The 26,180-nt window shown below is 41.6% G+C and overlaps 1 protein-coding gene across 4 annotated transcripts in view; it reads right to left on the reverse strand.

Annotated features, from left to right (window-relative positions):
• Window positions 1-11,044: 11,044 nt before the first annotated feature.
• The window catches only part of DPYD (dihydropyrimidine dehydrogenase), a 735,717-nt gene continuing 720,581 nt past the window's right edge, over window positions 11,045-26,180 (reverse strand). For all 4 annotated transcript variants that reach the window (XM_070746537.1, XM_070746536.1, XM_070746535.1 and 1 more), the window contains 2 exons: window positions 19,817-19,957; window positions 11,045-14,317 (listed from right to left, as the gene is read on the reverse strand). In XM_070746537.1, coding sequence (XP_070602638.1) covers window positions 14,147-14,317; window positions 19,817-19,957 — 312 coding nt within the window. In that variant the 3' untranslated portion in view covers window positions 11,045-14,146. The remainder of the gene's footprint in view (window positions 14,318-19,816; window positions 19,958-26,180) is intronic.

A 26,180-nucleotide genomic window follows, 5' to 3' on the forward strand; every position in this document is an offset into this window, starting at 1 on the left:
AAAAAAACAAAACTTATTTCTATTTCCATTGTTTTAATTAGGAATGCTTATGCTAGAGTTGAAGCTCTTTGAGAGATTTCCATTTGTGTGTACGCCTCTGTCTCTCTGTGTGTTTGTGTCTGTGTATCCCTTTATGAGGTTGTTAAATGACTGTATTCTCACTTCCAATGGTCACTGCTTCAGTAGTCTACTAGTTTTCTCATGGGGGCACTTAGGAGAAGGCAGTCAATGAAGGCAAGGGGAAATGTAATGATAAAATGTACAGCTGTGTCCTCTCTTGTTTCTCTCCCTCCTTTTAAGCTTTTGGAGGCATTGAGATAATAACCTAGGTTTGGGATTATTATTTTTTTTAAACAAAGGAAAGCCCTGAGAATTTTAGCTTGTCAAATATTCTGAAATCTGAGTAAGGTTTTTCCACCAGGACAAAGAAGTTTACAGTGCAGTTTATTCTATTATGTTAATGGAATGGTTAATTCTATTGCCATAGCAACAAAGAACAGACATGGTAAAAAGCTAAAGGTCTCCCCATAATGCCTCGTACAAGGTCTCTCTGTAAAGCTGATTTTAGTAGTTATAATAGAAGTGATCTTCTGTGTTCTCGGTATCATCTTAAGCTTTCTTATCAACGATGCCTGCTTAGTCCACCGAATATACTTGTACCACAGAAGTGGCAAGTGCATTTGTACCTTTAATGCTTGGACAAAGGAACGTTTTCACTATCCTCCCTTCCCAGAGGTTCTCACCTGATCGCGGCAGGACAGGGAAAAAGTAAAACTGAAAATCAGGCATTGCAAAGCTGGGACAACTGTCAGATGTTGACCGTCATACTATATATCTCAAAATAAAAAAGTGCCTGGCACACACACACACACACACACACACACACTTCATATGGCCACCAAACTCACTGATAGGTGACTCTCTAGGAGGCATTCATTCATTCATAGAAACATAGAAGACTGACGACAGAAAAAGACCTCATGGTCCATCTAGTCTGCCCTTATACTATTTCCTGTATTTTATCTTACAATGGATATATGTTTATCCCAGGCATGTTTAAATTCAGTTACTGTGGATTTATCTACCACGTCTGCTGGAAGTTGGTTCCAAGGATCTACTACTCTTTCAGTAAAATAATATTTTCTCATGTTGCTTTTTCAATTTTTGATATGGTTGCTACTCTAGAAATCTTTCAGATTTCTTGCAATGGGAATAAATGGAAGAGAGCAAATCAGATGATATAAACTAAATTTTGAGAGCAAAGTCTGACTTAACAATAGGAAAAAAAATAAGCATGTCTTTGACCACTTTGTAGTTTTAGGCATGATGGTGGGAAATCTGTGGCCATTAACTGTAATAGTTATAGCTGCCAAAAGCTTTTGCGTGGAATGCTGGGAAGGATAACACACCATTGCATAGTGGATGAAAATATCTAATTCATTATCAATTTGGATTGCGTGCATTTTCTTCGAGGCCAAGCTGAACTGTTGAACGAGGGAGTCCGTACAACACTGCTTCAAGATTATTTTGTAAAAATGCCTTTTATGTGTCTTATAATTTGTCAGGGATGCGATCTTTATATATATATTTGAGGGTTTCAATATAATATTTGTGCTGAAGTGTGTGGTCTTCATCGTTTTTGTCAGAGGTGGGATTCAATAGGTTCTGCCCAATTGCCCCGGAAGCGGAGTAAAGACGCTGAGACATTGTATGGATTGAATAAAGGGTCACTTTATTAATTAACATAAATTCAAATAATGTAACTTTAAATACGTACATTTAAATATTTAAATTCAACTATAACTAAGGACCTACAGAGGCCAAAACTAACGGGGCGGAAATTCCTGCCAGAACCTTCCTTGGCAACATTGGGCATAACTCCTTGCTGAACCAGTTGAAGGTAGCCACCTTCACCTGGATCCGAGCCACGCCCCTTTGGTGTGAGGGAGGAGCTCACTCTCCAATCCCACAAGGGAAATTGGATCCGGTGAGTCCCATGGGCATCCTCTCTCCAATCCTCTACATTGTTCTAACCTCTAGTTCCTGGAGAGAGGCGGTCCATCACCCTTTTAAAAGATGCCCAAAGGAGCATGCGCAGTCGCTTCTACTGCCCATTTCCGTCCCTAACCTGCCAAACCCCAGTGACCAAAGGGAAGTCTAAATCTAAAATCTATGTGCGCCGCACCTCCTAACCATTCCATTTGTACTGTCAGTGTGGAATAGACGAAAAACAGCCGCCTCTAAAGGCCGCCTCTAAAGCAAACAGCCGCCTCTAAAGCAAAAAATTCCTATTCGGCCCCGAAGCGACCTCCTAGAGATACATGTTGATAGCGGAGGGCGGGCAGGTGTTCGCTTAGGGAATTTGCTGGGCAAGGAGGAGGTCCTGTTCAGATTGCCCTTAAATAGGGCGATCTGGGACCTCTCCCTGGGCCCAGCAAGCAGCGCACCCCTTTTGCGCGCTGCCAAAAGCCAAATTTCTGGTTTTGACAGAAACCGGAAGTTCGGGGCTCCATGGAGCTGCACGCAGCATCCCCCTGCTCCGGGGGCAATTTCGGCTGGCGGTTTAAGCCGCTGGTCGTGCATTTCTGGAGAACAAGTAGTGGCAATTTCGAGTAATCCGGAGAACTGGTAAATACTACCTCTGACTGATCCTGTCTCCATTTATTCTCTGCTTCCCGAATTCCAGCTGATCGGGAGGAAATGAGGATTTTGCAGTAACCTTTCCCTGGAGTGGGGAGGGAATGGAGATTTTACAACATTGTTCCCCTGCCATGCTCACCAAACTATGCCACGCCCACAGAACCAGTAGTAAAAAAACCCCTTGAATCTCACCACTGGTTTGTGTTAAGTTTGCAACAATCAAGTTTGGAAGGTGTGGAGTCAGCAATATTCCAGCAGAGCAGGATGTGTCATTTTCAAATGTTTCAGCCAGAGGAAACAAGGGGCACTTACTTCCTTATCCAGCCCGGGGTCACAACAGCAGGTGGAATAGTTGTGCATCCCGATTGCTATCAGACAATCAACTTACAAAGATAAGGGATCTGTTTTATTTATTTACTTACTTATAATGAAAATATTAAAAAGTTCCCCTAGGAATTGGGGAAGTGGTTGCTGTTGAGGATAAAATAAAGAGAACTCTCTAGATAAGCTGCCTTGCGCTCTTGAGGAAAAGGTAAGATAGAAATCAATCAGTCAAACAAATAAACAAATGTTTCTATTGCTTCCTATGGGCTTTCATTTATATATACACCGTATAAAAAAATATACCCCCGTTGAATTTTATGCAGGATGAGTGGCAATCAGCATGGATTATTCACCAAGTTTCCAAGTTGTGAAGTTTGCCTGCCTTTCCAAACATAGATCTAGTTTTAAAAAGCAGCAATTTGTATTTTGCAGCTGCAAAAACATATAAACAAAAGAATTTTTGTATCACATCAGGAGCCCTTGATTGGCTGGCTCTCACAGTCCTAGACATCAACAGCAGGACAGGAGAATCAAGACTGATACTTTAGTCATGAGACCAACTGTTTGACATCAATAGTACAAGTACCCATTCCTTATGCCAGTGATGGCAAACCTATGGCATGGGTGCCACAGGTGGCACACAGAGCCATATCTGCTGGCATGCAAGCCATTGTCCTAGCTCAGCTCCAACATGCATGTGAGTGCCGGTCAGCTGATTTTTGGCTTGTACAGAGGCTTTGGGAGGGCGGAGATGGGAGAGGGCATTTTTACCCTCCCCCAGCTCCAGGGAAACCTTTGGAGACTGGAGAGAGCAAAATACAAGCCTATTAGGCCCACCAAAATTGGAAAACAGGCCGTTTCCAGCCTCCAGAGGGCCTTTAGGGATGCAGGGGAAGCTGTTTTCACCTTCTCCAGGCACTGAATTATGGGCATGGGCACTCACACATATGTGATAGCATGCGTGCACACTCTTTCGGCACCCAAGGATAAAAAGATTCAGCATCATTGCCTTAAGCACTTCGCTGCCAATTTAAACCGTGCTGTACTATCAAGGCCCTCAACAGTCAGGATTCAGGCCCAGCTACAGCACGGAAACTGCTTTGGTCGTGTTGATGGATGATCTCTGGCGGGCCTGGGACAGGGGTTTATCCTCTGTCTTGGTGCTTCTTGATTTCTCAGCGGCTTTCTATACCATCAACCATGGTATCCTTCTGCGCCGGCTGGAGGGGTTGGGCGTGGGAGGCACTGTCCTTCAGTGGTTCTCCTCCTACCTCTCCGATCAGTTGCAGTTGGTGTTAGTGGGGGGTCAGAGGTCGACCTCTAGGCTGCTCCCTTGTGGAGTACCTCAGGGGTCGGTCCTCTCCCCCCTGCTATTTAATATCTACATGAAACCGCTAGGCGAGATCATTCAAGGGTATGGGGTGAGGTATCATCAATATGCTGATGATACCCAGTTGTACATCTCCACTCCATATCTAGTCAATGAAGCAGTGGAAGTGATGTGCTGGTGCCTGGAGGTTGTTAGGGTATGGATGGGTGTCAACAGACTCAAACTCAACTCAAGATGGAGTGGCTGTGTGTTTTGCCTCCCAGGGACAATTCCATCTGCCCATCCATTACCCTGGGGGGAATTATTGACCCGCTCAGAGAGGGTCTGCAACTTGGGCGTCCTCCTTGATCCACAGCTTACATTAGAGAACTATCTTTCAGCTGTGGCGAGGGGGGCGTTTGCCCAGGTTCGCCTGGTGCACCAGTTGCGGCACTACCTGTGTCACTGTTCACAGTCACTCATGCCCTCATCACCTCGAGGTTCGACTACTGTAACGCTCTCTACATGGGGCTACCTTTGAAAAGTGTTCGGAAACTTCAGATCGTGCAGAATGCAGCTGCGAGAGCAATCATGGGCTTCCCTTGGTATGCCCATGTTACACCAACACTCCGCAGTCTGCATTGGTTGCCGATCAGTTTCCGGTCACAATTCAAAGTGTTGGTTATGACCTATAAAGCTCTTCATGGCATCAGACCAGAATATCTCCGGGACCGCCTTCTGCCACACGAATCCCAGCGACAGGTTAGGTCCCACAGAGTTGGCCTTCTCTGGGTCCCGTCAACTAAACAATGTCGTTTGGCGGGACCCAAGGGAAGAGCCTTCTCTGTGGCGGCCCCAACCTTCTGGAACCACCTCTGCGGTCAGGCATGGGGGAATTGAGACATCTCCCCCAGGCCTATATAGTTTATGCATGGCATGTTTGTGTGTATGCCTTGCTTTTTAAATAACGGGTTTTTAGATGTTTTTAAATATTATATTTGTTGTACATTGTTTTTATTATTGCTGTGAGACGCCCCGAGTCTACGGAGAGGGGCGGCATACTAATCTAAATAATAATAATAATAATAATAATAATAATAATAATAAAAAAAAATTAAATTTGTATCTAAATTTGTACTAATCTAAATAATAATAATAATAATAATATTAAATATTAAATTTAATAATAATATATTAAATTTGTATGCTGCCCCTCTCCGGAGACTTGGGGCGGCTCACAGCAATAATAAAAACAATGTTATAGTGAAACAAATCTAATATTAAAAAAGAAAGCATATAAAACCCTATCATATTTAAAAACCAAACAACACATACATACCAAACATAAAATATAAAAGCCTGGGGGAAGGTGTCTCAACTCCCCCATGCTATAATAATAATATAATAATAATGCTATAATAATAATAATAATAATAATAATAATAATAATAATAATAATAATACTAGCTGGATTGAAATAAATAATAACAAATCAACAGCACTCACAAACCAGAGAAGTCCAATTCCAGTCTTAAAACGATCTGGCATGCTTAAACCAACTCCACCTTTTGCATACTTCTACTTAAGTATTTATTTTAATCAGTGGTGGAATTCAAAAATGTTTACTATCGATTCTGTGGGCATGACTTGGTGGGCATGGCAGGGGACGGATACTGTAAAATCTCCATTCCCTCCCCACTCCAGGGGAAGGATACCGCAAAATTTGACAAGTTATAGAGTTGGTACTTACTTACTTACTTATTTGATTTTTTATGCCGCCCTTCTCCTTAGACTCAGGGTGGCTTACAACATGCTAGCAAAAGCACTTTTTAACAGAGCCAGCATATTGCCCCCACAATCCGGGTCCTCATTTTACCCACCTTAGAAGAATGGAAGCCTGAGTCAACCTTGAGCTGGTGATGAGATCTGAACCGCTGACCTGCAGATCTAGCAGTCAGCTTTAGTGGCCTGCAGTACTGCACTCTACCCACTGCGCCACCTCGGCTCTTTATCTTTTTATTTTTAGGAAGTTATTTTGAATATGGCATTGAAGATGATCCTATTTTTTTGAATTCTCAAGGAAAGGTTGAGAATGCTTTTCTGGATTAAAATTAGATTACATCTCACAAATCACTGGTAACTAAAGACAAGTTGCCAGATAAAAGGTGAAAGGGAGAAAATTTTCTTCTATTTCAAAATAATTTTTTGTAATAAAAGTTTCAGCAAATAAGTGAATGCCATTTTGGAAAAAACGTAGACTTACTTTAGATATTAAGAAGTCCAGAAATACGCACAGGATGTCAAGCACATCCACCAATATAAACTCATTTAAAAAACAGACATCAACTACACCTCTAATACCACAAGTGTCTCCATTGGCATATCCAGTTCAACAAAAAATGATTACAAGCATGTTGGCGAAAGAGAAAGAGAAGGAGAAAGAAAAGGAAAAATCCCAACCACAACCAACTCTGCAAACAATTCAAGATACATTAGCTGCTATGCAAGATTTTATACAGAGAACCCAGAATGAAGCAAAACAGCAGCGGGAAGACCTGAAAGTGGAAATGGGTGACCTGAAAGTTGATACAGGTGAAATGAAGGAAAGGATGAAAGAATTAGATGATAAAGTTGTAGAAATACAACAGACCTTGAAAGAGAATGAACAAAGGATTAAGACAGTTGAAGGAAAAATGGACAAAGTTGAGCAGAGAATGGAAGAACTTGAGGACCGTAGTTGCATACTCAATAAAGGATATGATGAGGCAATAACCCACTTAGAGTTACAATGTGCATCTTACAGTCTGAGATTTCAGAATATCCAAGAAGAAAAATATGAAGATTTAAATGTAAAAATGATAGAAATAATTGGAGAGATCCTCCAGGTTGACCCTCAGGAACTCATAAAAGAAATTGATGAACTTTACTGAGTACAAACAAGCTATGTTCGAAAACACAACTTACCGAGAGAGGTCCATATCAAGTTTGTAAGGAAGACCATAAGAGATGACATTTTGAAATGGACAAGAAATGAAACACAAGACCTGTTATAATTGTTTAAACATGGCATGCAATTTAACTAATTCTACGATTTTTAGAAATTTATAAACAATTTGAATTATAATTTCAATAATTTTGACCCAATTTCAGAATTTTGTAATTTGTAAATCCTGGTAATGATTATCTGATTTTTATACTTCATTTTGATTTTATTTTGATTTATTTTTTTATTTATCAAACGTACAAGATAGCAGGTATTGGTCTAAACATAAACATAAGCAAAGTAAATACAAATAAATGAGGACAAGAGGACAGTAGGCACAATGGTGCACTTATGCACCCCCCTTACAGACCTCTTAGAAATGGGGTAAGGTCGACTGTAGATAGTCGATCTTATTTTTGGGGGTTTGGGAAAGAAACCACAGAGTTGGGTAGTGTATTCCAGGCATTGATCACTCTGTTGCTTTTAACCAACAATTTTTGTTGGTTAAGAGTTGACATTATATCCAAGGAAATTTTGGTAGGTCAGAGAAAACTGCAATTTTCTAAGCAATGCACTCTAGTATTTTTCTATATAGTACATATCAATAATTGGAATGGATGGAGCCTAGGAAGATGCGTAAGTCCTATACATCTAGGGCATTTTCAGATAGCTCTGTGTCATTATTGATAGCTCTTATAACACTTAGCAGGCTCTTCTTAGATTGCTTCAAAATGAACATTAACATCATTTTATATTTGGCTCTGCAGCTCAGTTCAATTAAAGAACAGATTTGCACATCAAAAAGTACAAAACTGCCAAACAGTTTTATAGCTGAACCCAAACCATGGAATATTTCTTATCCCCCCTGCTCAAACAACCAGTGCAAATGTGACTCATTTGATTTCATACTTCTTAAGTTTGGACAAAATGTCTTCATTATTTCTGTATTTTTTGCTGATTGATAAGGCAATTTTTCATTTTCTGGTTTATTTTATTATTTTGATTATACTCATTTCACCCACCACCCAGAAAGACAAAATAGAATATAAGTTCATAAACAAAACACTTTTTCATGCTTACAATTTAAAAAAGAACAGGCAGAAGAGGAGGGCTGGAGAGGAGAATGAAAGCATCAGATGGCTTGGAGAAATTGCCAATCTTTGCTCAAAAATATTGCTCACAACGTGTCTTTTAAAAGCTCAAACTGTTAAAGGTTATGTGTAAAAGTACATTGGCTGCCTGTTTTTGAAAATGATATTAAATGAAAAGGGAAAAAAGGCAGAATTTTTTTAGTCGGATTCAAAGCCTGAGTAACTGATTTAACAACAGAGCTATATATAGGATTTTTAGTCTTAACTTCTGTGGAGTCTACCAAATAGTCAACCATTCCCTTCAGAAATCACCACGACAGTTGAAATTTTGTACTCGTTTGTGCTGAAGTAGGCACAACTGAATTCAGCAACAATTTTTTGTTATGGGATCATATCATTAGGACCTTAAGGCAGGGGTGTCAAACTCAAGGCCTGCGGGCTGGATCCGGCCTGTGGGGCGCCTAAATCTGGCCTGTGGGGCTGGCCTAGAAATAGCAACAGATTGGCCTGCAGTGCCTATGGCAGCCAAAATAGGCACAGGGGGCGTGCATGTAGCCCTCCACAGCCCATTTTTTGCCTGAATGGCCTCCTGTGCAGAGTCTGTGAAAATATTCAACAGCAACCGGTCAGGTCCCACAGAGTCGGCCTCCTCCAGGTTCTGTCAACCAGACAGTGTCGTTTCTCTGGGGGGGAGCCGGCCCTCTGAAATCAGCTCTCCCCACAGATTCATACGGCCCCCACCCTCCTTGCCTTTCGTAAGAATCTGAAGACTCACTTATGCCGCCAGGCTTGGGGCCATTAGATCTCGCCCTCTGGCCAATTCATGGGTTGAGAGAATGTGTTGAGAGAATGTGGAGTGAATGGAATAATTGTTTTTATGGTTTTGGGTTTTTTAAAAAGATTTTTAATTAGTTAGTTGGATTAAGATATTGTGTATTGTGAGGGGTGGCATAGAAATCAAACAAACAAACAAACAAACAAATAAATAAATAAATTGCAGAAAATATAATTAAAAGACTTTTTAACCCTAGTCATTCAAATACAACGGGCAAAGATGGAATGCAAAGAATAAAGGCTTTATCAGAAATGTTATTGGGTCCATGTAAATTATGGAATATATTTATATAAATAGTGGCAGTTATTTCATCTAGAAGTGACCTCATTTGGGCACTTTCTTTTATGAAAAAGGGAAGGCAGTTTTCTTCATTAAATGTTATGCTAGGGCTAAAAGTATTGCTATCAGAAACTAGATGTTGTGAATCAAATGTGTCTGAGAAAATAATGTTTTTGACTGTTTTTGTTTACTTATCAGATTAAAGTTTATGCAGAGGTGATGTGAATTGAAAGCAATCCATCTCCTTCTCTCACAAGGACATACAGTATATATTCTGTATATTCTTTTGGAACTTCTATATGTGTTTCTTAACCTTGTTGGCTTTAAGATGCTGGGACTGCAACTCCCCAGCTGGAGAATTCTGGGAGTTGAAGTTCAAGCATCCTAATCAACAAGGTTGAGAAACATTGTTTTATACTATTAAAACTCTTGTGATATTTAACTGGGCAATATGGTGTATGATAGAGTAACAATTGTTGAACTAAGGTATTTAAAATGGGATAATTAAAAAAAAGCCTTTTCCATGAAATGAAATTTGGGAATGTTGTGGCTGCTTCAATGTTACTAGCTACTGTTGTGCTGTTGCTTGGTCACGTGATCTTCATATATCATTTGTTAAAACAGTTATTTCTCTGTAATATTTAGTGTTCTGTGTTAGGGTTTCATTTCGTATGAAAAAATAACAGATAGCCCCCCCCCAAAAAACACCACCAATCAACCAACCAACCAACCACCCAAGAACAAAACCAAACCAGCATAAATGAAGGTTCAAATTATTTTAAACAGAAACAGGTCACACACTTGACTTTGATTAACAATCAACAGTTCCTTGCAACAGGGCTGGCTTCGTACATACCTTGCTTCTGGTTAGGTTGCTCCTGCACTGTGTGCACATTTACAGTGCCAAAAACCAAGCTTTTCCGCATGCACAGAAGCCAAAGGCAGCTTCTGCGCATGTGCAGAAATAAAAAAACAAGACGGAGCCAGTTTGGGGGAGGCATGGGTTTTATTATCTACAGTGGTGTGTGTGCCAGCAAGAAGCCTGTTGTATTGACTGGCCGTCGTGACTCTTCTGTGAAGCTTCTTAGCTACTCTTTTTAGTTGGTGTTGACGTCTGGGGGAACCCAGACAGAACATATAGCATCGTTATTTTTGAGATAATTGAAGAACCATAGATAGCGTAATTGTCGTGCTTGGTATGGAAATATGTGACTATCACTGCCACAAAACAATCCAGGACCAATTCTGCTTTTCCCGCATAATAGTAATGCTTTGAATTGGGTTGTATATGCACAGCAATTCCTCTAACAAAATTTTAAAAATCCGCAGAGCTCTTTTTGATAGTGGGTTAATGAAAAACATTTTCTTTATTATTATGAAGTTCATTCTATGCTACCAGCTCAGCTTCATCAATATAAAATGATTGGATTATATATGACTGTTTGATAGCAAGTGATCAAAAAGGAGAGAGCTAATTCTGGAGAACTGGAAGCCTATTACATATAAAATGCAAATTGGCTTGCTATATTTTTTAATATAAAAACACACACAAAATGCAGAGGAAAAACACATTTTAAAACAAGTTGTATATTGTTCTTTAATTCTGATTTATTTATAACTATGTAAATATACTGAAATTTTTAATACAAGTATTATTTAATATGCACAATCAAAGTTTTGCATTTCAGTTGATAGCAAAAAGCACAAAGAAGTGGATACATTATTTGCTATTTTAAATATTGAACAACATATGGTTCTTTTGCAGCTTCTTTGGGATAAAATAGCTAGCAAAGTATTAGTACAAGAAAACACCCAACTGAGAATGAGAAATAAGTCGATGGTAACATGCTGTTTCAGAATGGTGGAAAATCCTTATCTTGGTTTTATTGTAAACAAACATGTTCTATTTTTGAATGTTTATTACACAACTTTTTTAAACATATGGCATTGATATGCTAACAATTATTTACCTTACATTTTGCCATTTAAAATGATTGCATATAGAAGATGTGGCTAGTAATCTTTTCATGTAATCAAAAAGTTATTAAAGCACTGATATGGTTTCAGAATGTTTACACATTTGTACTGTGTTTCTTCTTGTATGAGAACATATTCCATGATCAGATTTTCCCCCCAAACCCATTCTTGCTGTAGTAGAAATACAGAATGAGGACAAATCCATTCTACTGGTGATTTTTTTCATTACCTGGTGGGTAGCGTGTATCTTAGTTGCTATCTGCTGCTGAGGTGTTGTGTACTTCCCACTAGTCCTTTCCACCCATTTCTATTTTGCATTCCTATTTTGAAAATGCACAATAAAGGAGAATATTTGTGGCTCTGGGTGAAAATGAGGCATACCTGGTGCTCTCTGAGCCAGCTGGTTTTCATTACCAAACTAGCTAACATCATCAGTGCTACTCAGGCTATCTAGTCACTTCCATTTTACAACCCTGTAATCTGGATGTCTAGTTAGGGTAATGAAACATCTGCAAGAAAACAAGAAAGCTCAAAGAGTACAAAGGACATCCCCCCACCCCAGATAATGCACAATAACATGTTTGGTCATCCCTAAGAAGTGACAAGTGAAAGTGTTATGGAGAGATTCAGCCTAGAACCACAGAGAAATAGCTTGTCTCCTGGAGTTGTGGGCACTCCATCACTTTCTAAGAAATATTTTCAAGAAGAAACTGGAGAGCCATTTGTCTAGAACTGTACCGTAACCCACAACTCTGGAACCGCATGTGGCTCTTTCATCCCTCTGCTGCAGCTCCCTGTCGCAAAAAATATGCATCACAACCACCAATGTGCGACACCTGCCAGCACATGATTTATTGAGGTTTTCAACCCATCTTTTTTTCAGAGTTCAAAATGTTTTTATTGCACGCATGGGGGAAAAAAGTGTTTTCTCTATAGCAAGTCATTGATTTCATAGTTTACTTTTTTTATACACAGCATAATCCCCCGTATATATTTGCAGTATTATTTTTATTTCAGATATCGAAAGGGTTTTGTGGCTCCCAGTGTTTTCTTTTCTGTGGAAAATGGGTCCATCTTTACATGTTTAAGGTTGCCAACCCCTGGTATAGAATGTACAGGGTCTACTGCTTGAGCAGAGAGAAGACCTCAACATTCCTTCTCACCCTATTATTCTATGTTCTAAGGCAGGAGTATCAAACTCACATCGTCACAGTGGCGTCATATGATGTATTGGGACTTTTTTCCCCCTTAGCTAAACTGGCATGGCCAGTGCATGACGCATCGGGCCCATAGGCTGGGAGTTTGACAGCCCTGTTCTAAGGTGAGAACATCTTCTATCTCATTGACACTAATTCTGATGGTCTGCTTCTTGCTGTGCAGAAAGAGAGTTTGTAGACCAGAATCATGGGGAGGAATGGATTTCATAACAGAAGATAGTAACAGGTTTCTTTAAAAGTTCCTACATTGTACACTGATCAGACATCCTGTGTTGACAGCACTTGAAATTACCTATATTTATTGGGCCCTCAATTCATTCATTTTCTAAAGATTTGTGGAACTTTCATTTCCAGAAATGAAGCCCAAGGGTGAAATATTTTGGTATTTGGAAAATATTCAGTAGATACCATTTATTGTCAGATACTATCTGTGGTGACCAAAAAAGCTGTATCTTCTGAGCCTTACCCATCCATTTTGGCTGAAAGAACCACATTATTTTATATCCAGCACTGTAGAAAACAAAGAAATTGTAAAGTAATTGCCTTTGGTCATCTCCTAGTGCCTCAAGAATAATTTCATTTTGCCAACACCGCAGTGATGTAACAAAAAATGTCCCGTATTTACATGTGAAAGATTAGAATTAATAGATAGGGACTGGAAGTTCATTAACAAAACAACAACAACAAAAATTGTGCTACCAACTGAAAAAATCAAATGACAAAAGTGCGCTGTATTTTCACATTTGATTTTTAATGCCTAGTCAGAGGTAGAATTTAGGGAGAAATAGAATTTAGCGAGAACTAAAGTAATAGACCAGCAGATGCTGCCACTATCAAAACTGATTAATTGTTCAGAAACAGCAGTTTAACCCTCTTTTTATATCTTTCTGTAAAAGCATCCCCCCCATGATATACAATGCTTTGTTTGTGTGTTATATAGTTAATTACATCTTCTAAAACCAGTTTTAAAAGGAAATGAAATGTGTAATTACCCAATGTTTCCATGGTAACAAAGTTTGTCCATGTGTTAGGGTTTACATGATTACGAAAAGTTTCTTGAATTTCATTCCATTGTTACAGGGAAGAAAAATGAAAACTCAAATCGTCAGAACATGTACAAATTTTGTGAAAGAGAGAGAGAGAGAGAGAAACGTTATGCATCTTATAAAAGGCAAAGCCAAATCACATCCAGCAAACTAACTTCTTATCTGTATGAAGATCAGAAAGGGAAAGAGATGGGAAATGAATTGAAAAATTCAGTCGGTTTTATTAGGCCTCTAATTAGTGTATTAGGTTCCTTTCCTTTCCTTCTTTCCTTTCTCCTTTCCTTCTCCTTTTCCCACTTTCCTCCCACCCACCCTCTTTTCCCCTCTTTCTTTCCCCCTTTCCTTCTTTTTGCTAGAATGTACTGGACTCGCTGGTACTAATTAGAAAGCAAATCAATAGAATCAAGCAAATAGAAGTTTCCCTTTAATTGTTGGTCTGATCTGCTCAGCACACGGGGATCACAGCTAAGGGCAGGCCTCTCTTTGCTTCATAAGGTGTTGTCCTGGAAACCATTCGGATGCAGTCAATAATAGGGCAGATACTGAGACACAGAGTGCAGCCTGTACAACTGTCAGTAACAGTGGGCAGGTGGGTTTCTGGATCAAATTGTATAGCCTGGAAAGCAGAAATAAACAGCATTGATGTCACTCACTGAAAAGGTCAAAAACAACCCCATTTTTAGCATCTACATTTCCTGTAGTAGAGGTGCTCGGAGAAATCTTTGTTTGGTACCGCATTGCAGCTACAGTAACAGTTTCAAGCGCTAGGAAAATAACATTTTTTTTAAAAAAAATGTGAAATATTGAGGTAAATTGGGCTCTGGTAGAAATCTCTCTTCTTCCTTTCGTCTTTATTCTCCTTCTTATGTACTCAGTGGAGTTACGGACAAAATCAAGCTTCAGCACAAGTTGGTCAAGTTTCATAAAAATATGTGTGTCTTTCAAAAGTGAATTCCTCACAGCATACTGATGTACTGGCATTATTACAACACAAAGGTTCCTCACTGATGGGGATAGTGGGAAAAGCCATTCCTCCCCTTTCCTCATTATTGCTGCTGTCATTATTTTATGTATGTCAGTGGTGGGTTACTGCCGATTCAGTACAGTTCTTTAGAACCACCACTTACAGAACCAGCAGGGATGACTGACAATCCACGCTCACAAACTGGTCCTCTGGTTGCCGTGGCTTGCAAAAAAAAAAAAATCCTCTGCGCATACGCAAAGGCTTCTGCGCATGCTCAGAGGGTCATTTCTGGATGTTTTGCGTTAACAATACAAACTGGTACGGAAGGTAAGTGGAACCCCCCCTTGACATATATAATATATAAAAGCATTTACAACACTATCTTTAAATCTTGACTAAGTCAAATCTTTTGCACGTGTGCATGCAATGTAACGAGAAAGGGCTGCATAAACACATGGATGCATCAACAGCCTAGAAATGTTTTCTGGATATCTTGAAGAAGACACAGCTGCTTTAAGAAGCAAAGAAGTGTTTTGCTTGTGCTCCTGCACATATTGTAGATTCTCTTTCAATGGGTTTGTGCAACCTTTTTTTTTTTCTATGCCTTTTAGTCAATGTTAGTTCCTAGAAACTGCCTGAACAAGTTTCTGCTTGGCAAAATTTCAGAAGTGGTTTGCCATTACCCATACCTGGAAAGTTATGGCTGGCTCAAGGCCACCTAGCTGGCTTTTTGCCTATATGGCTGAAAGTCACAATCTTCTGGTTTCTAGCCTGCTTCCTTAACTACTGCACTAAACTGCATAGGCTATAAGATATCCTAAATCTAACTCTGCTTTCTGATGTAAGTAACGGCAGAAGTTGTAAACTGGAGTCAATATTACCAACAATGAATTTTCTTGCATAATGAATATCTTTTCAGAGTGCCCACAGAAACTCTTGAAAAATCTTTAATGTTCGTTCACCTAAAGCGACGCCATGTCACTTATTGTGGCCTGCTTCTGTAAATCCAGAGGCTGCAGTTTACTTTTCAAAAGGTTTATTTACTTCATGTGTTTGTGTAGGCCAAGAGAATGTAGCAGGTGTTTTTCCTTCTTACATGGGATTGGAACAGCTCCAGTGGGCTACTTGCCTAGTTTGCACCAGACAAAGGTGAAAGGACAAATAGATCATAGATCTTCCTTAAATATGGAAGCACCAATTTAAATGCTTCCTATGGTAGTTTCCTGCTAAACTAACCATGTTATCACGGACCACATACTGACTCCAGAAACCTGCAGGTAAATCCAGAAACAGCACAAACAGTTTGAACAGAAGGCTGGGTATTCAGGCGTATCACTCGTCTCTTTACCACAAACAGAGAAAAATTAACAAAATACAAAGCAATCTTCAGAGCAGTCCTTTTCACGAAGAATCCTCAAGGCTCACCATTAGTTGGGTGAATGATGTAGAAGGTTAATAATGAGGGAGAATCTAAGTACAGAGTACAACTTGAAATGGACCGTGAGTCTTCCCTCGTGGCTAGTATCCTGAACACCCCTGTTAATCAACAAATTATTCTTTTCCAGCAATCCGTGCCTACAGCTCAAGGCCTCGGCTGGAAAACGCAACTAACGGCTACCCTTTCATGATAGTCCTATTCCATTGCTAAAAATAAAACAGCGGCAGAACATTATTGCTGTTGCAAGCAAACTAAATTATTTCAGGGCTGTCACTGTAACATATTATAGTACACTTTTATTAGGCTATGATATCTTTGATAGCAGCACTCTCCGAGAAAAAAACCTGAATGCTTATGTGTGTTTGTTTTTTTAATTGTTGATTTCCAGAGGTTTTTTTAAATTTAATTTTTTGTTTTGTAAATCTTTTTTTTTAAGTGCGTCTTTATTTGCATAAATCTTTTTCTTGGCAATATTTTTGTGGACTGAAGGCTTGAGCAGGCTTCAGACGGCATATGGGAGAACGTATGCAACTGTCATTCAGGACAGTTGCAAAGGTATTCTTTTTATATGTCAGTGAATTTTCATGTTTCCTGCTTGGGTCTGCCTCGCCTTCCTCTACCTCCCAGCAGGAAGTCAGAACCAATCAGCACGCAGGGTGCGCGCCTCTGCACAGTGCACAGCTGAGATTTGGGTAGGGATTGAATCAGCCCATCTGCAGCCTCTGCTTACTCATTAACCCCTTCGCGGAATAGGTAAGTGGTGACCGCTCTGGGCAATTGCAGACAACTCTAAATCAGCCCTGATCTGTTCCATGTCTCTATTCTTATGTAATCTCTGATAATAATCTAAAAATGAACTTTGCAAAATTGGTTGGTACTTGTGGATATTATGTGGAATATTTGCCTTGCAAAGATAATGGATGATAGATGCCACAGCAATCATGAGGTTGTGCCAATGCAAACAGGATCACACTAAGAGGAAGGAAGGAACGGAGGGAGGGAGCGAGGAGGATGGAAGGAAGGAAGGAAGGAAGGTAGGAAGGTAGGAACGAAGGAACGAAGGAAGGAAGGAAGGAAGGAAGGACTTCCTTGCTTCCCAGGGAACTTTCAGGGCAACTTCTGAAAATTGGGAGTTAACTCATATTTGAAATTAGAATTAAAACTTGGTTTCCCGTTACAATGCTGAATTCTAGTACTATTTTTTTACCTTAAAAATTATATGTGTGTCTAGTGCATTTCTGCTGAATTATTTTTTTCTATCTATGATAAAAGAAATATTAAGTATTAATCTAAGTATTTTGGACACAATTTCTGAGGATTGACTCTGGGGCCTTGGCAAGTCTACTCCATGTTGTCTGGATTAGTAAATGTAAGAACATAAACATGAGGTGAAATGGGGAGGGGAGGCAAAGCCCTGTTATTTCTTATTTTCACTAAGCATTCTAGACTGAAATAGATGGCTACCCATCCAAATCTTCCTAATGTGATATATTTCTTAAAATATGCGCACCCCTTGTCAAAGCAGGCAGCCTTTATTAGTTTGGCTCTGGACATGATACACTTTAATCAAGTGGAATAGATCAAAGGGAACAATTTGTTAAATGCACGAAATGTGAATGTGGATTTTCTTTATTAGTTCAGATTGGTGTCTGCACCACTCTGCCTAGCCTTGTTTTTCTCAGCATCGTCTTAGTATATTTGCTTAATTTGTAAGGGAACATGAATGTATAACTTATCTAAGCATATGGAGTCCCAGCAGAAATATTTGAGAACCATTTTTCAATCATCCCTATTATGTTTCATGTATTTATTTATTTTATTTATTAAATTTTCCCAATAACAGTGTACTTCTTAAAGAGAATAGAATAATAGGGGGGGAGGGGTTGGGAGGAAGATTCAAAGACCCAAAAGATAACGAACTATAGAGAGATATTATGTTAACCACAATAAGTTATGATATGTAAATAATTGAATGGAGTGATTATGGCATAACTGCAAGTATGTCAGGTTATCACAATGTTGTTAATCGATGTATCTTTCCCCCTTTGTACATAATCTCTTTTGTAAACCAATAAAAATTATTTTTCAAAAAAAAAAAAAGAATAATAGTGTAGAGTAGAATAGAACAGAACAGAATTCTTTATTGGCCAAGTGCGATTGGACCAGAGATTTGCCCAGTGCGCATGCGCTTGCTTCGGCCATACATGTAGCCTTCTGTACATGCTTGCATGGACTTTGCTCATTTGTGTGGCTTGCATGCATGCAAATGGTTTGAAAAACTAAATAAGATAGTATAGTGCTGGGGCAGTGGATGCTGGGTAGAGGTGTGCCCCCCACAGGTCACTACTACCGGTTTGTCCAAACCGGTCCAAACCAGCTGAACATCATCTCTAGATTGGACAAACAAGGAAGTTGAAGTCAACTGTAGGAGACTTGGCTGTTGTTTGTTTTATCTGAGATAGAGGGAGTGATGATAATTGACAGTGGCTTTATCTCAAACCTACAGTAAATAACATGTACTACTTGTTCTCTGGTATTTCATCTTTATTATTTTATGAAGAATCACTTTAAGGTTACAAAATTACAGGAACCCAGTAATTCCTATTGAAAACAGCAAGAATGCGGATTACTGAATTCTATTTTGCCAGACGCAATTGTGTCCTCCAGAAATTTTGATTATTATAATATGTCAAGGAGGCAGAATACATTTTTTCTGTGGGCAAAACAAACCTTGGAAATTCATTATGTTCAAACAACGGCAACATTAAAATGCCTTGTTGAGTTTTCATTGTTATTTCTGTTTATCTGTATTGGTGACCCGATCTCGTCTTGTTTAACTTAATAAATAAAATTAACTTCCTGCATTATTTATTAAATGAAGTCTTTGTGTTATTTATTAAGTTTCTAACATATTTTATTTCTGCATCATCTCTTTTGGGCTTCTTGGTAGGTTCATTGGAAATGTTAGTTACTATTGTTGAGTCCAATATTAAGTTATAACTTTTAACCTAACATTTTATTCCTTTATATTAAGTAAATTTTTGTTCATCTCTATGTTCGTATTTCTGTATGGTTCTCTAAATTGTATGTGCACATAAGTACTGTGTGCAAATTATATGTTACCTGATGAATTAGTATATTTATAAGTTAAACTGGGGTTATCCTCTCATCAGTTAGGAGTTAAAGAGATTTCTTAGATCCCAATACCAGATCATTACTAGTATAAACATGGATATAGCTTTCCGCTCTACTATAGATTCAGAGGTGGACACTGAAACAATTAAATCTAATTGATTTTTTACGTATTTAAATAGATTCTCTATTGTGCTCCTTCCTGCCAACGTAATCTGGAAGTATCTTGTCTTCAGCAGCATTCTGTAGCATGTAGAAATATGGTGGTTTAGCAATATGTGATATGCAGCAAGAAAACTGAAGTCGGAAAGGAGGGGGGGGCAAAGAGAAGAGCGAGCGCAGAGAGCGCACTGTGTATCTCAAGTCTCTAAGAAACCAGCTTTATTGACAACCTCTGCGAATAGATCAGACATGGTTCCCGCAGTCTATACCTGGGAGTGTGCCAATGTTAATTTCTAGTATCTTGTAAATCTACTTTTCCCATCTGCCCATCAAGAGACGGTGGAATCCTTCTGCCCCAGCAGCAGAAAGACAACTCACAGTGCCTTTTTTTTTTTTGCTAATTACAGCTGTGTTCTTACCTGGTAGCCAGAATCATTACAGGTCATGTAGCATTTGCCACAGTTGATACACATTTCCTCATCAATCAGAGCCACAACTTGTTCGGTATTACTGAGCTCTCCATATGTTCCAATATACTGCAGTGCTTTTCCAATTACATCCTGGGGGAGGGGGGGGGAGAGGAGACGGAGACAGGAAGCAAAAGAAAAAAAGAAGAAGAAGAAGAAGAAGAGGAAAACGTTACTGAAATATCCAAGGTTGTTTCATGCCAAAGAGAAGCTCTTGAGAACGTGGTTCCTTGGGATTTTTTTTTTCAGTGCTATGGCAATGAGTCAAAAACATTTCATATTCAGGACCCTGCAGGTATTGATATATAAGCAATTCCAATATCAATAAGGCTTCTAAAAAACAAACAAGCAAACAAACAAACAAACAAACAAACACAACAACCAAGCCACACGTCAAAAAAGAATCAGATCTGTGCTCACACACTAATTATTCTCAGTGGCCATTGTTTGGCGCAACAGGAAGGGGAAAAAATGGGAAAGAAAAGATGTGTTGTGACACACACACTCAGTGTGCCTATCCACGGCTACTGTTCATTAGCACACCTCTGAGAATTCATTAAGAGACAAGGAAAAGGCTGCATTAAACAACAGGGAACAAAAATGCAGCCATTGGAAAGAATATGCAAATGGCTTGATAAACTAACACATATTATTGCAATCATCTTTTTTTTTTTAATCGGTTGACCCAATTGTACCATTGCTGTTTCAAGAGGGCAGGCTGCACTTCAATGCTGGAAAGATTATTTTATTGATTGTAGAACGGGTCCAAGAATCTGCTAAGGAGAAATGTTTGGATTTGGGTTTTTTTTTAAAAAGAGTTTATCCATTAGTTCTTAAAGGATAAATCTTTAAAAGATTGGAGTAATTAGTCCGTCACCAACCTGCTCAAGCGGAGTGGCATCTGCCTTATTTTTCACAGGTAATCAGACATAACAAGGCTGTGTTAGGGAAAGGGATGTAGCTAAGGGCTAAAGCACATGTTTGTATGGAGAAGGTCTTTGCATCCACACCACATAGGATTGCATTGCCACTTTCTGAAAACACAAGAAACAATATAGTCCTTTGAAAGAGCAAGTGGGGCTCTCATTTTGGACATTTGCTGCATGCCATTATTTCCCCAACGTTTGTAATTCCCACCCCTATGTTCAAATGCGTGTTTTATATATGAATTTTAAAGATAGGAAGAGAGAATTTGAATTGGAACAGGTAGCAATGTCACTTCCATGAGATTTAAAAATGACTGACTTCATTTTCCCTCTGAAAATAAACCTTAAGGCACATTAATAATAATAATCTGGGATGCTCATTAACATATTAAAGAGCACTATTTGTTGTTCCATATATAGATTTATTTGTAGTATAGTAAGATATTTTATTATTCCATTGGCAGATAGACTTTGGAGAAATGTTACATTACTTTCACATAAACCAAATCTAGTATAATCTGTTATAGCAGTAATATATCAGTAGCAGTATAGCAGTACAGTGATCCCCCGTTTATTGCGTCCCCAACCATTGCGAACAGGGTACTTCGCTATTTTTCAACCCGGAAGTCAAAATACCATCTACGCATGCGTGCCCGTGGGCACGCATGCGTAGATGGCAACCGGGAGATCAACTGCTGGGCGGCTTCCCTGAGTCTTCCCCCTCTTGCTGGCGTCAGCGAGGAGTTTCCCCACCGCCCACGCAAACTCCTCGCTGCCGCCCGCCCTTCGCCCGCCCATGCCGTTCATTCTCGCCGCACGGGCCTGTCCACGCTGTCTCTCGGCGCTTTTGAGCTGAGTCCGGGAGCGAGTTCGCTCCCGGACTCAGCACGAAAGCGCCGAGAGACAGCGCCAAGGAACGGGCCTGTCCACGCTGTCTCTCGGCGCTTTCGAGCTGAGTCGGGGAGCGAGTTCGCTCCCGGACTCAGCACGAAAGCGCCGAGAGACAGCGCCAAGGAACGGGCCTGTCCACGCTGTCTCTCGGCGCTTTCGAGCTGAGTCGGGGAGCGAGTTCGCTCCCGGACTCAGCACGAAAGCGCCGAGAGACAGCGCCAAGGAACGGGCCTGTCCACGCTGTCTCTCGGCGCTTTCGAGCTGAGTCGGGGAGCGAGTTCGCTCCCGGACTCAGCACGAAAGCGCCGAGAGACAGCGCCAAGGAACGGGCCTGTCCACGCTGTCTCTCGGCGCTTTCGAGCTGAGTCGGGGAGCGAGTTCGCTCCCGGACTCAGCACGAAAGCGCCGAGAGACAGCGCCAAGGAACGGGCCTGTCCACGCTGTCTCTCGGCGCTTTCCAGCTGAGTCGGGGAGCGAGTTCGCTCCCGGACTCAGCACGAAAGCGCCGAGAGACAGCGCCAAGGAACGGGCCTGTCCACGCTGTCTCTCGGCGCTTTCCAGCTGAGTCGGGGAGCGAGTTCGCTCCCGGACTCAGCACGAAAGCGCCGAGAGACAGCGCCCCCCGGACCCCCAACCCGGGTTTGGGGGGCTGCTAGGAAGCCCCCCATGCCGGCGGCAAACAGCCGCGCCGCCCCCAATCTTCGGCTCCTCGCTAGCGCTGTGGGAGTTAAAACACCATATGCACATGCGCAGATGGTGTTTTTACTTCCGCATCGCTACTTTGCGAAAACCCGCTCGTTGCGGGGGCTCCTGGAACGGAACCCTCGCAACGAGCGGGGGATCACTGTACAGTGATCTCTCGATTAGCGTGGGGGTTACGTTCCAAGACCTCCCGCGCTAATCGATTTCCGCGTTATAGTGGTGCGGAAGTAAAAAACACCATCTGCGCATGCGCACCATTTTTTTCATGGCCGCACATGCGCAGAAGGTGGAGTGACGCAAGTTCGGAGGCTGGCAATGCAATGGTGATTTTTCCGGGCACCTTGCCACTACCCCCCACCCGCCCGATTCGCCCCGCTCACCGGCTTTCTTGGGGCAGCGCTGGCGGCAATGGCAACCTTCCCTCCTTCCCTCCCTCCCTCCTGCCTTCCTCTCACCGGCTTTCTTGGGGCAGCGCTGGCGGCAATGGCAACCTTCCCTCCTTCCCTCCCTCCCTCCTTCCTTCCTCTCACCGGCTTTCTTGGGGCAGCGCTGGCGGCAATGGCAACCTTCTCTCCTTCCCTCCCTCCCTCCTTCCTTCCTCTCACCGGCTTTCTTGGGGCAGCGCTGGCGGCAATGGCAACCCTCCCTCCTTCCCTCCCTCCCTCCCTCCTTCCTTCCTTCCTCTCACCGGCTTTCTTGGGGCAGCGCTGGCGGCAATGGCAACCCTCCCTCCTTCCCTCCCTCCTTCCTTCCTTCCTTCCTTCCTTCCTCTCACCGGCTTTCTTGGGGCAGCGCTGGTGGAAATGGCAACCCTCCCTCCTTCCCTCCCTCCCTCCTTCCCTTCTCTCCCTCCCTCCCTCCTTCCCTTTTCTCCCTCCTTTCTCAAAAAGCACTTAAATAACTACTGTACTGTACTGTGTAATGACAGAATAAAACCCCCCAGCCCTCACCTGTGTTTGAATTTCATTCACTCAGTCATTCATTCATTCATTCTTCTGTACAGTATGTACAGTACAGTACCTGTATGCCACTCAGTCCCAACACTTTTAACCCATAAATTACCATTTCCCATCCCCTTAATTACCATTACTATACACATTGAATAAGACTCTTAAGTTATGAACAATAACATATTTATTTACATTTTTTGGGGTGGGGGTTAGCATAACTGGGATAACTAGGGATCTTCTTCTATCACCATTTCTACAATGGACGCTGCAGGTAATGGTGTGACAGACCTCTTGGTTTTTGTGACAAACATGGTCATGGGCAGTTGTTGGCGCCGTTTCTTTTTCTGGCCTAACATGGATCTGTATGGTGCAAAGATGTTGTCAAGGGAGGCGTTAAACTGTATAGAGCGAGTCATGTTGGGATCCCAAAGTTCCGCCATGCGTTGCAGATGTGCAGCAGTTCTGTTCATTTCTGCAAGCCGCTCAAGCGTTAGGCCAATATCTTCTTCTTCCTCAGCTTCTTCAGCTCCCTCTTCCTCCTCTTCTTCACTTGCTGACCTGGTCAGCTCCTCCAGATCTTTGTCTGTCAGCGGTAGGCCATGCTCATCAAGCAAACCATTGACTTCCTCTGGTGTCATGTCAACGAAGCCTTCTCCACCCAGTGCCTGTGCCAGCTTCACAGAGGTCTGGACTGCAGCATCTTGGATTTCTTCGGGAGCAAATCCCTTGTAATCATGCACCACTTCTGGCCACAATTTCCTCCAGCAGGCATTCATTGTCTGTGTCTTCATATCCATTAAGGCATTCTGAATGTTCTTCAGACAAGATGCAATTGTGTACTGACGCCAGTAGGCCTTCAATGTGAAGTTTTCATCAGCATCCATTGCTTCCACGATGCTTCCAAGAGAATTGCGCGTGTACAGTGCCTTAAATGCACGGATAATACCTTGATCCATCGGCTGGATAAGCGATGTGGTGTTTGGTGGCAAGAATTCGACTTGCACTCCATCATGTTCATGGTCCAGGTGATCATGGCCTCCAGCATTGTCCATTAGGAGAAGCACTTTGAAATCGAGTCCTTTGCGAGCCAAATACACCTCCACCTGTGGGATGAAGCACTGATGAAACCAGTCCCGCGTGAGGGGTTTTGTAATCCATGCTTTAGGATTATGCATCCAGTACACTGGCAATGAATTCTTGTTTCTGTTCTTGAGGGCTCTTGGATTTCGTGACTTATAGATTAGCCCTGGCTTCATCAAAAAGCCTGCTGCATTCCCACACATGATCAAAGTCACTCGATCTTTCATGGCCTTAAAGCCAGGGGCTTTGGCTTCATCTTGCATCAAGAAAGTCCTTGAAGGCATCCTCTTCCAGAACAGGCCTGTTTCGTCCATGTTGAACACCTGTTCTGGAAGGTAGCACCCTTCTGCAATTAGGTCTTTAAACGTGCGCTGGACAAAGTTTTCTGCTGCACCTGTATCTGCTGAGGCAGCTTCTCCATGCAATGACACACTCTTCAGGCCACAGCGCCGTTGAAATTTCTCAAACCACCCTTTGCTTGCTGTGAATGTGGCTGGGGCTGAAGAAGCAGAAGAATGACAGGAAAGGGAGAGAGAAGTGACTTGAATGAAAGCATACAGAGTAAATGCCCACCTCCTTCCCTCCTTCCTTCCTTCCTTCCCTCCCTCCTTCCCTCCCTCCCTCCTTCCCTCCCTCCTTCCCTCCTTCCTTCCCTCCCTCCTTCCCTCCCTCCCTCCCTCCTTCCTTCCCTCCTTCCCTGCTCCTTCCTTAAAAAACACTTAAATACAGTATGTAATGACAGAATAAAAAACCCCAGCCCTTACCTGCGTTTCCCTCATCTGCATCGCCTTCTTCTGTGTCTTCAAGACGGTTGTACAATTGTTGTGCCTTGGTTCTTATGGTGTTGGTATCCAAAGCAATGCTCTTTTTGCGGCAGTCTTGTACCCACAGGGACAAAGCAGCTTCCATCTTCATAAGGCGCTTGTTTCTAGGCGTCACCATTCTTTTTGCAGCCTTGTTGAATGCCATCAGAGAACTTTGCCTTATCTTTTTCTCGTCGTTCCGAATGGTTCGCACACTCGATTCGTTGATCCCATACTGCCGACCAACATCTGCATAAGAGCGTCCCTCTTTCAGCATGTCCAAAATGTCAATTTTCTCTTTAATTGTGAGTATCCTCCTGCTCTTTTTAGCGTCGCCGCCACCACTCCGTGTGCAACGTTTAGGAGGCATCTTCCAACAAGTCTGAACAAGTTCCAACAGTTCCAAAGCTTTTTTTTGCGTTTGCAACGATTGGTCGAGATTTTGGCCAATCAGCAATCAGTATGACGTCATCGGGCGGGAAAAACCGTGGTGTAGAGAAAAAACCGCGGACTTATTTTTTAATTAATATTTTTTGAAAAACCGCGTTGCAGAGTTTCGCACTAATCGAGACCGTGCTAATCGAGGGATCACTGTAATATAATATATCTGTTATATCTGTTATAGAAGTCAGGGCACCCAGTAGGTGATGGTGTTTGTCCATTGTGTTTGAAGAGGACTTTGAAATCTAATAGGTTGTGGACAGTACATGATGTGTTCGCAGGTGGCTGGTAAGGTCTATATGGGCATGAAATATTCTGCCACATGTTGGGCAGACATGTGTGGGCACTATTGTCGCAGCATTTGCAGCTCTGGCTTTGCGGAGTGCTTGCTTCTTTTCAGTTATGGATGTTCTTCTGGCCTCAGATGTCAGGCAGCCTTGGTGGATCAGCATGTGCCAGGTTGGTCCATCTTGTGCCAGTGTTTCTCAGGAGGTGGTGTCGATATTGAGGGACTTGAAGGAGG

This window comes from Erythrolamprus reginae, chromosome 3, assembly GCF_031021105.1.
Source record: "Erythrolamprus reginae isolate rEryReg1 chromosome 3, rEryReg1.hap1, whole genome shotgun sequence".
NCBI lineage: Eukaryota > Metazoa > Chordata > Lepidosauria > Squamata > Dipsadidae > Erythrolamprus > Erythrolamprus reginae.